Source organism: Pseudoliparis swirei, chromosome 5 (genome assembly GCF_029220125.1).
Source record: "Pseudoliparis swirei isolate HS2019 ecotype Mariana Trench chromosome 5, NWPU_hadal_v1, whole genome shotgun sequence".
Classification (NCBI taxonomy): Eukaryota; Metazoa; Chordata; class Actinopteri; order Perciformes; family Liparidae; genus Pseudoliparis; species Pseudoliparis swirei.
In genome coordinates, this window is record NC_079392.1 from 2925298 (window position 1) to 2936872 (window position 11575).

At 40.1% G+C, this 11575-nt stretch overlaps 1 protein-coding gene and 1 long non-coding RNA gene across 2 annotated transcripts; one reads left to right on the forward strand and one right to left on the reverse strand.

Moving 5' to 3' along the window:
* Window positions 1–7551: 7551 nt before the first annotated feature.
* LOC130193784 (angiopoietin-related protein 4-like) lies at window positions 7552–11571 on the forward strand. Its single transcript, XM_056414515.1, has 7 exons — window positions 7552–8825; window positions 9272–9382; window positions 9487–9580; window positions 9833–9946; window positions 10168–10263; window positions 10565–10840; window positions 11217–11571. The coding sequence occupies exons 1-7, from the start codon at window positions 8373–8375 to the stop codon at window positions 11393–11395; spliced, it is 1323 nt and encodes a 440-aa protein (XP_056270490.1). The 5' UTR covers window positions 7552–8372; the 3' UTR covers window positions 11396–11571.
* Window positions 8577–9784, reverse strand: LOC130193785 (uncharacterized). Its single transcript, XR_008831708.1, has 4 exons — window positions 9694–9784; window positions 9466–9608; window positions 9252–9370; window positions 8577–8666 (listed from the first exon to the last, which is right to left on the reverse strand). It is a non-coding gene; the product is annotated as an uncharacterized LOC130193785 (long non-coding RNA).
* Window positions 11572–11575: the final 4 nt, after the last annotated feature.

Consider the following 11575-nt stretch of genomic DNA (forward strand, 5'->3'; position numbering starts at 1 on the left):
GTTTTAGAAGGCCTATGTTCTTCTGTTTGTATTCATTCATAACATCGATGTGATTCTTTGGTTCGTATTAACCCGCTAACGCAATATTGTCGATGTTTTTCTGTCACAGTATTTGTTTATATCGAAATAAACAGCTGAGATTACAACAATAAAACATCAGAAACTACAATAACGTCCTTCAAGCAGAAGAGGGCGCTGTTGTCTTTCAGTTGGAAAACAGTCTTTATACCTGAAACCAGCTACACATAGTAAACATATTAAATATATTAAATATATTAAACATATTAAACATATTAAACATAGTAAACATGTTAAATATATTAAATATAGTAAATATAGTAAACATAGTAAACATATTAAAAATATTAAACATAGTAAACATATTAAACATAGTAAACACATTAAACATAGTAAACACATTAAACATAGTAAACATAGTAAACATATTAAACATATTAAATATAGTAAATATATTAAACATAGTAAACATAGTACACATAGTAAACATAGTAAACATATTAAACATAGTAAACATATTAAACATAGTAAACACATTAAACATAGTAAACATAGTAAACACATTAAACATAGTAAACATAGTAAACATAGTAAACATATTAAACATAGTAAATATATTAAATATAGTAAATATAGTAAACATAGTAAACATATAAAAAATATTAAACATAGTAAACATATTAAATATAGTAAATATATTAAACATAGTAAACATAGTACACATAGTAAACATAGTAAACATATAAAAAATATTAAACATAGTAAACATATTAAATATAGTAAATATATTAAACATAGTAAATATATTAAACATAGTAAACATATTAAACATAGTAAACATATTAAACATAGTAAACATATTAAACATAGTAAACATAGTAAACATATTAAACATAGTAAACATAGTAAACATATTAAACATAGTAAACATATTAAACATAGTAAACATATTAAACATAGTAAACATAGTAAACATATTAAACATAGTAAACATATTAAACATAGTAAATATAGTAAACATAGTACACATAGTAAACATAGTAAACATATAAAAAATATTAAACATATTAAATATATTAAATATCGTAAATATATTAAACATAGTAAACATAGTACACATAGTAAACATATTAAACATAGTAAACATATTAAACATAGTAAACACATTAAACATAGTAAACATAGTAAACATATTAAATATAGTAAACATCGTAAATATATTAAATATATTAAATATCGTAAACATATTAAACATAGTAAACATATTAAATATAGTAAACACAGTAAATATATTAAATATAGTAAATATAGTCAATATATTAAACATAGTAAACATAGTACACATAGTAAACATATTAAACATAGTAAATATAGTCAATATATTAAACATAGTAAACATATTAAACATAGTAAACATATTAAACATAGTAAACATATTAAACATAGTAAACATAGTAAACATAGTAAACATATTAAACATAGTACACATAGTAAACATAGTAAACATATTAAACATAGTAAACATATTAAACATATTAAACATAGTACACATAGTAAACATAGTAAACATATTAAACATAGTAAACATATTAAACATAGTAAACATAGTACACATAGTACACATAGTACTGTCCAACAGTACTAGAAAGTACTTTTATGTACCTGAAACTAAACATACATTCATCATTTTAGAGGGTACTGTGATATAAGACTATACCTCTTCTCTGGTGGGGGTGGATGACACCACCCTCATTGGACTCTTCTCTGGTGAGGACGGGCCATGATGGTGCACTTCTACACCTCCATCCTCTGCTCCTCCATCACTGTCCAGTCTGCCGGCCCTCCAGGACGTGTTCTCCTCCAGGACCCTGAAGGTATAGCGGGCCGCCATCACCCTCAAACTGTTGGAGTCCCTTCCCTCTGAAGGAGACTGAGGTCCATCAGGACCATCAGGACCATCAGGTCCATCGGGACCATCGGCACCATCAGGACCATCAAGATTCAAGATTCAAGATGTTTTATTTGTCACATACACACACAGGGTGTGCAGTGAAATGAAAGTGGCAATGCTCAGCAGGAATGTGCAAGGGCAACAAGTACACACTATTTACAATAAAAAACAACACAATATTTACAGTACAATATTTACAGTAAGTGTGTGTGTGTGTGTGTGTGTGTGCCTAAGAGGGGCAGTTGTGTGGGTCTATGTGGGGGTCCTGGTGAGGTCGGAGTTCACAGTCCTGATGGCCTGAGGAAAGAAACTCTGTCTCAGTCTCTCTGTTCTTGCAGCGTGACTACGGAGGCGCCTGCCTGACCGCAGCAGCTGAAACAGTCTGTTGTTGGGGTGGTGAGGATCCTTCATGATCCTGCCGGCTCTGGTTCTGCACCTCCTGGTGTACAAGTCCTGCAGGGTGAGGAGTGTAGTTCCAATAGTGCGTTCAGCCGAACGCACTACTCTCTGCAGAGCCTTCCTGTCCTGAGCGGAGCAGTTGCCAAACCAGGCTGTGATGCTTCCTGTCAGGACGCCTCTACAGCTCCAGAGTAGAAGGACTGAAGGATCCTCTGGGAAACTTTAAATTTCCTCAGCTGCCTGAGGTGGTAGAGGCGCTGCCTTGCCTTTCTCACCAGAGTGTCTGTGTTCGTTGACCATGTCAGATCCTCAGTGATGTGGACTCCCAGGTATTTATACCCGCTCACCCTCTCCACAGTAGTCCCGTTAATCCCCAGTGGTGAGTACGTCCTCTGTTGTTGTACCCTCCTAAAGTCCACAATCAGCTCCTTAGTTTTGGTGACATTCATGATGAGGCTGTTGTCCTGGCACCAGAGTGACAGATCAGCAACTTCCTCCAGGTAGGCCTTCTCGTCGTTGTCGGAGATCAGGCCCACCACCACTGTGTCATCCGCAAACTTGATGATGGTGTTGGAGCTGAACCTGGCCACACAGTCATGTGTGTACAGGGAGTACAGTAGGGGGCTGAGGACGCAACCCTGGGGGGATCCTGTGTTCAGGGTGAGGGATTTGGAGGTGTGTCTGCCCACCCTGACCACCTGTGGCCTGGCGGTCAGGAAGTCCAGGATCCAAGCACACAGGGGGGTGTTCAGTCCCAGCTCAATCAGCTTGCCGGCCAGTCTGGAGGACCAAGACCTCACGCCACAAGAACAGCTTCTTCCCGTCGGCAGTCGGGGAGGACATTAAAAAGTCGCTCATATTGCGCAACACTCCTTCTATGTGAAAACACACTTTGCAATAAAAGTTTCTGGTTCTGATTCTATAATTCTGGGTTTTATGACTTTCTTAATGACGTATGATATTTGTTTGGCATAGTGAAATATTTGAGCCTAGTAGAATGTTTAAGTGATTTAAATGTCATCACATAACGTGTCAAACAGAAATCATCTGGCATAGTTTAAAGTTTAAAGTAAAATAAATAGTTATCGTGGAATTCATAGAATAAATCATGGAAAGCAAGTCAAGGAACAAGGTCACATCTATGAACTGTGTTGACGGAGCAATAACATGACCTTTGACCTTTCACCTCTACCGTCTTGGTACATGGTGAGTAACCAGAGAACAACAACAACAACAACAACAACTCCTTATCACAACAACAGGCCCGCTGAGCGGTGGACGGCAGCGACGGGACGAGATAAGAGGAGAGACGAGAGGAGGAGACGTCCTCAGGTCTCAGATCAAAGGCCCCGACATCACAGCGTGTCTTCTTGACGCCGTCCATACAAACAGGAAGTAGAAAACAGGGCTTCAGACCACTAGACCACCAGACTACAAACACAAAAAGAGAAAAACACAAAAATGCACAAAAACTCAAACACACAAACACAAAGAGAAAACACACAAACACAATAACACAAAAAGAGAAAAACACACACAAACACACAACAACGCACAAATGCAAAAAGCACACAAACACACAAAAACCCACAAACACAAAAAAGATCCAAACACACATACACACAAACACACACAAACACAAAAAAGACACACACACAAACACAAAAAAGACACAAACACACAGACACACAAACACAAAAAGCACACAAACACAAAAAAGAAACACAAAAAACACAAAAACACACACAAATACACACACACACAAAAGACACAAACACACAGACACACAAACACAAAAAGCACACAAACACAAAAAAGAAACACACAAATACACACACACACACAAAAGACACAAACACACACACACACGCAAACACAGCGTCCAGATGTTGCCTGAACAAGATGAAACGTGTCGGAGGTTCAGGGAGAACTTGTTTTCCTAAAAGTGAGAATGAAGTAAACACGGAGGGGAAGAATCAGAAGAATGAAAACTTCACGCAGGTTCGGACCGCCCAGCTCATTTGCATATAAGGACACATAAATGTCACGCATAAATAAAAGAAGAAATACGTGTGGACACATAGATAGAGACATAAATAAATCACGAACTACAGAAATGTAGAAATAGATTTATTAATGATGTCCTGGTTAGGTATAACTTATATGTATTTATTTATACATTTATTTAAGCATATATTTATTTATTCCTGTATTTATACATTTATTAATTTATTCCTGTATTTATTTATTTATACATTTATTTAAGCATTTATTTATTTCTGTATTTATTTATTTATACATACATTTATCTAAGCATTTATTTATTCTTGTATTTATTCATTTATTTATTCATTTATACTTAAGACATTTTAAGTCCTCCATACTGGGGACCATGAACGTGAACTACTTTAGTCGGAATCATCCACTAGATGTAAACAGATGACACAGGACGAGTAACAACTCTGACCTGCAGGTGGCGCTCACGGCAGCGACTCGTTCATCTTCTGGGGATCATGAACGTCTGAATGAGGCGTGAAGACGATCCCTTAGATCGGACTAATACGACACGACTGACATCAAAAGATTAAAAACGGATCGATACTTTTCTTTATAAGAAGTGTCTGCTGGTTTATTTGAGTGTAACTGAAACGTTCCCGTTGAGAAGCAGGACGACGTGACACGAAACACAGGAGCCGTAAACCTCGTTAGCTCATAAAAGAGGAGCGTATTCACGGGGTTGACCTCTGACCTCCAGCCTGTTGTTCTCTTTTAAGAGGGAGCGGCGGCCTCGGGCAGCGGCGCCGCTCTCTGGGTTAAAGAGCGCGCTGGAGAACCAGGAAAGAGAGGAGGGAGGGAAGACCGGGAGAGGAGGGAGGGAAGACCGGGAGAGGAGGGAGAGAAGACCAGGAGAGGAGGGAGGGAAGACCGGGAGAGGAGGGAGGGAAGACCGGGAGAGGAGGGAGGGAAGACCAGGAGAGGAGGGAGGGAAGACCGGGAGAGGAGGGAGGGAAGACCAGGAGAGGAGGGAGGGAAGACCGGGAGAGGATCCTGAGGGATGGAATCTGGGTAAAAGGTCTCCGTGGCGATGAGAAACAGGTCGCCGTGGTAAATACCAGCGGCGTTGTGTACGAGTCGTTGTGTACGAGTCGTTGTGTACGAGTCGTTGTGTACGTCACCTCTCACACTCAGAGGAACAGAGACGATAAATAACATCAGGAATAAAACTCAATAAAACCAAAACATCAAAGTTTCATCTGTTCATTTATATTTCACTGGAGGTAAAGACAATTTGCACAAAAACACAAACTCACAAAAGCACAAACACACAAATGCACAAACAAAAAACGAACAAACAAGTGACAACAAAAAGACATTTTTAATCTGAATAATCCCCAAATCTGTGTTTTGCTACTTTTGGATGTTTTTCCAGGAGTTCTTTGTTTTCCTCTCGTGTTTATCTTTCCAGGTGACTGACACACAAACAAGTGACACACACACACAACTACACAAACAGAGAGTTATAAATACTTTGTGATCCAGCTAAATGAGGTCGACCCCCCCCCCCCTCGAGGGGTTTATCAGACCCTGAACGGCCGGGATGAGTTCTGATGCAACACGTGACGCCGCCTCACCTTTCACACACTAACCCACTGGGGCCCAACGACCGCCCCCCCCCCCCCTAACCCCGCCCCCCTCATCTGCTGTCCATGTGCCGGTCTGATGGAACATGTTGTGTTGTTGTAATCTGTGACTTCCTGCTTGTTTTGAGATTATTTAATCTGCAGGTAACCAGTTATGTTCAGGGGCAATCGGACATCTGCCACTCAGAGTCCTTCCCCTCATTTAAGCCACCGATGCAAAAAAAAGCATTATGTAACATGTCTGTTATCATTTACAAGCCTCAAATACATCCGGGGACATTTGAACTTTGACATATGAAATCAAACAGACTGAGATATATTTATTCAGAGAAGTGTGATGGACCTTAAACGCCCCGCCGGGTTCACCGTTTGAGTTCCAGTAACCGACTGATGAACTGAATAAGATCCAGATGATAATTACTGAATGAGATCCAGATGATAATTACTGTGAGCAACTCCTTTCAGATGACTCATATGATCCACTGTTCCTTAAAAACAGTGATGAGTGCAGATTGAATGTTAATAAACGTGAGGGACGCCTGCAGCCTGAGCTGAGGGTATGTGCAAGAGGCCTGCAGCCTGAGCTGAGGGTACGTGCGGGACGCCTGCAGCGTGAGCTGAGGGTACGTGCAAGAGGCCTGCAGCCTGAGCTGAGGGTACGTGCGGGACGCCTGCAGCCTGAGCTGAGGGTACGTGCCCCACGAGGCAGACCTCACAATACAAACACATGATGTCATCGTCCCGAGGTCGAGGCTACGAAACAAGTGAAATCCAGCATCCTGGTTCATGTGGAGCAGTTAAAAACTACAGAGTAGTCAGTGGGCTTTTCTTCATGTTCCTTTAAGGTCATTTACAGACATGAAGGATATATATATATATATATATGGTCATTTACAGACATGAAGGATAAATATGTATATATATATATATATGTGTATATATATATATTTCTATGTATATATATATATTTACATATATATACAGTATATATATATATACAGATATATGTATATTTATATATATACACATAAATATATTTATATACAAATATATATACACATATATATGTATATATTTTTATATAAATATACAAATATATTTATGTATATATATATAAATAATATGTATATTTATGTATATATATACATATTATTTATATATATATAATTAATAGAGTTGCAGAATATTTTATTCTTTTTAGTTTAACATAACTTTCAGTTATTTTTTTTCTGACCATGTATTCGTTCTCCTGTCTGAGTAAACATTGCTCTCACATTATTTCTGTTATAAATGTTCCAAATTCATAACGTAGCGCACATGTGCTTCAGCTCCTCATCTGCAACTCATGAGGAGGCAGCGCCGCGCCGCGCGTGCACGTGTGTGCGTGTGCACGTGTGTGATGGGTTCTGGTGAACTTTCCCCTACTTCTCACACCGAGTCCTCCATCTTTGATTGTCCTCAGCATTCCTGATCCATGAGGCGGGCGGCGGCAGAAACAACTACATCCAACCATCAGGAGGGCAGAGAAACACCTGGTTGTTTACCAAGAAGCAACACGTTGTTTTTATTATTAAATCAGAATTACAAGACAAAACTTTGAGAACATTTTTTTTTCTTTCAAAAACAGACATTTTGGTATCGGGTTAAATAAATATATATAAATTAATATAAATATAAATGAACTGTTTGGATGAAATAGAAATTTGTAAAACAAAAAAGATAAATATTAGATTACAATCAGTGTGTCGGGGTGTTAAATAGGGACTTTTATAGGGTTGGATTTAAAGTTAGATCTAATTCTTCAATAATGCAAATAGAATATGAATAAATAAAAGCCTGTGATGTATTCTTATTTTAAATAGAATAACAACAATAAGCCGATTGATTGATTGATTAGTAAAAACTCTTAGACAAAAAAAAGATGATTAATGATGTCAACTTGTGATGGTTATTTCGTCTTCTAAGAACATAATCGGCAGATTAATAAATAATATAAAATAAGTAGTAGTTTCAGCAGTACATATATATTTGTGTTATTTTATGGGAACTAGAAGGAGTAAAACTAGAAAAATAGACGTTTAAGAAATGTAGAATAAAACTGGATTAAACTAAAAATCAGAAGCTTGAGTTTGACATTTAAAGGAAAAACAGAAGTAAAGTTCTCTATCAGTGAGTCCGTAATCCAAACCTTCCATTGCATCTTGGTCCAAGTCTGCATAAGGGTTACTATGAAACCCGACCACGCCCCCGGCCTCTCGTCAGCCCGCCTCCAAGCTGCCGGAGCCAATCAGAAGAGCCCTCTGCTGCAGCCCTGAGTTATAAGAACCTCTCGGTGCTCAGAGACAGACACTAACAACCACAAGATGAACATGCCACAGGTCCTCATCCTCGTCACCATCCTGGTGCTCGCGGCGGACGCTTTCCCCTCGGACAGAAGCGCCGGGCCCGGCCGGGACAAGCGGGCCTCCTGGGACGACATGAACATTCTGGCCCACGGCCTCCTGCAGCTGGGCCAGGGCCTGAAGGAACACGTGGACAAGACCAGAGTCCAGATGAGGGACGTCGACGCCAAGCTGAAGGCCTTCAACGGCTCGCTGGCTCAACTCGAGAGGGCGCGGCGGGAGCGCGATGGAGCGATGGAGGCCAGAACCAAAGAGCTGGAGGAGGAGGAGAGAGAGGAGGTGGAGGAGGTGAAGACACAGAGCGAGGACATCCACACCAGGATGGACAGGCTGGAGGAGAAAGTGGACGAGGTCCTCGGAGAGTCGACCGGGGAGCACAACAACAGCGACCACACGGGAGCCCCGTCCATCCAGGTGAGGAGAAATGTCACATCAGAACGTGTAGGTATGCAAATGAGGTGCCTGAGGGTCCAGTACATGTTCTGAAGGGACTAAGACAGCTGGCCTTAGGCCAGATAGAAAAAAATATCGAAGATTTTCTGAAAGCAAAGTCCTACAGTAGTTTGTACCCCCATGTTGGATATTATATAATATAATATATATATATAATAATACGAATTATTATTATATAATATATATATATAAAATAATATTTATGTATAATATATATTTATATAATATAATATATACATATAATATATATGATATATACTGTATCATATATAATATTATATATATATTCTATGTGAAGCTCATCAGATGTATAATATATATATATATAATATAATATATATAATATATATATTATATTATATATATTCTATTCTATGTGAAGCTCACCAGACGTTGTGTTTCTCCAGGCTCTGGTCGCGGCTCAGAACCGACGCATCGACCAGCTGGTGGAGAAGATCAAGCAGCAGCAAGACAAGCTGGAGAAGCAGAGCCGCCACCTGCAGACACTGCAACTCAAGGTGAGCCTCCAGAGGAGGGAAGCGGCGCCCCGTGAGGACGCCGAGCCCTCAGAGCCGACAGGTCGCCGCCGTCTGACTCTCACCGCGCTGTCTTCGTCCTCCAGGTCGCACACAAGAGGGTGAAATCGCACCGCCGGAGAGACAGCGACACGGCTCTGAGGGCCGAGTCCGGAGAGCCGAGCAGAGACGACGCTCCAGGTGAGGAGGCGACGAGGGCCGAGTGGCCCTGGGGGGGGAGAGGAGAAGTTAAGATAGTCTAAAGAACACGGAGCGATTCATTTAACCCAGTGACATAACAACACAAAAATCACCTTTGCACCCAAGTTTATGACTCACGACTCGCTGGCAGACGGTTCCGCCGCAGTCCAAAGATCAGGAGAACACGCAGAGAGCAGCTGGAGTTCAGGGGGGGGGACATCGCATGTAACCATCTCATCTGCTCCTCCTCAGGTTTGGCCAGAGACTGTCACGACCTGTTCCTCCGAGGGCATCGAGCCGGCGGCGTCTACAAGATCCAACCGCTCGGCTCCGTGCCCTTCGACGCCCTCTGTCAGATGACCTCTGGTGAGTCACGGGAGCTGAAGGCCACGCGGACACACAGAAAAAAAGAGACACTTTTTGTAGCCCAAAATTACACCTTAAGTCACCGAGAGTCTCGAAGCGAGTTGATATTTTATATGACATACATAATTCTTAAAAAGTTTAAACTCTTTTTCCATTTCCACAACGTCGATACATTAAAAGTGACGAGGCTCTTCAGCTCAACCTTCTCTCCCTCCACGCAGAAGGCGGGTGGACGGTGATCCAGAAGCGTCTGGATGGATCCCAGAGCTTCAACCAGCTGTGGGAGAGCTACCGGAGCGGCTTCGGGAACCTGGACGGTGAGTCAAGAGGTCCTCCGTCCTCTCAATGTCTTCGTCTCCGAAGACGTTTGAGATATATACAGTATATATATTATAATAATATATAATTATTATTATATAATATATATATTCAATTATATATAATAATATATATATTATAATAATATATAATTATTATATATAATAATATATATGATATACATATATAATATATATAGTATCTACATATATATAAATACATATATTATCTACATATATATAATTATATATATTATATATAGAGGACCGAACGTGACCTCTGTCTCTCCTCTCCTCTCAGGCGAGTTCTGGTTGGGCTTGGAGAACATCCGCTCCATCGCCGCGCAGGGCCAGTACGTCCTGCAGGTGGAGCTCTCCGATTGGCTGGGGCAGCGGGAGGCTCGCTATGGACTCCACCTGGAAGGAGAGGAGAAGAAGTTTGCTCTGCGCCTGGAGGCCGACTCTCCATCCGGGGCTCGGGAGCATGTGATGGGGACGGAAGGATCCGGTGTTCCTTTCTCCACCGCGGACAGAGACAACGACCTCTCAGAGGTCAACTGTGCCGCGCGGCTCTCCGGTACGACATGTACAATATATACACATATAGATATACATATATATATATAAACATATATACACACATATATATATATACAGGTATATATATATATAAATACATATATATACACATATATATAAACGTATTTAAACATATATACACACATATCTATATAAATACACGTATATATACACATATAAATACATATATATATACACATATATATAAATACATATAGACATACAGTATATATATATACATACATATAAATACATATATTCACATATAAATACATACATATATGTATATATATATATTTACATATACAAACTGTCTCAATACCAGGACAATCTGCATGAATATGAGTTTTAATAATTCTCTTTCCTCTCTGCAGGCGGCTGGTGGTTCAGTCGTTGTGGCGAGTCCAATCCGAACGGCTTATTTCCCAGAAGGCCGAGCGTGCGGCGGTCCAGCAGGCGAGAGATGTTCTGGTCGTCCACGAAGGGACGACGCGACTCGATGAAGATCACGCTCCTGAAGATCGCCCCCGCCACAATAAAACACGAGCAGTGACCGTATCGATCACTCACTAATGATCCCGACGAGCTGATCAGATATCTCTATGCTGTGCCATACGATCAATAATCGTCATATTGACACGTTTATTCCCTTCATAAGGGTTTCCTGCTTAATGTGTTTTAAATACTCGTACTATTATACTTCAGTGTATTTTCTTCATCATTTATATACATT

What these genes read in the sequence shown, in the direction of transcription:
- LOC130193784 (XM_056414515.1), top strand. Translation starts at nt 8,373, where the DNA reads ATGAACATGCCACAGGTCCTCATCCTCGTCACCATCCTGGTGCTCGCG. An exon ending in CGGGAGCCCCGTCCATCCAG is followed by an intron (nt 8,826 to 9,271) that starts GTGAGGAGAAAT and finishes GTGTTTCTCCAG; the next exon opens with GCTCTGGTCGCGGCTCAGAA. An exon ending in GAGCAGAGACGACGCTCCAG is followed by an intron (nt 9,581 to 9,832) that starts GTGAGGAGGCGA and finishes GCTCCTCCTCAG; the next exon opens with GTTTGGCCAGAGACTGTCAC.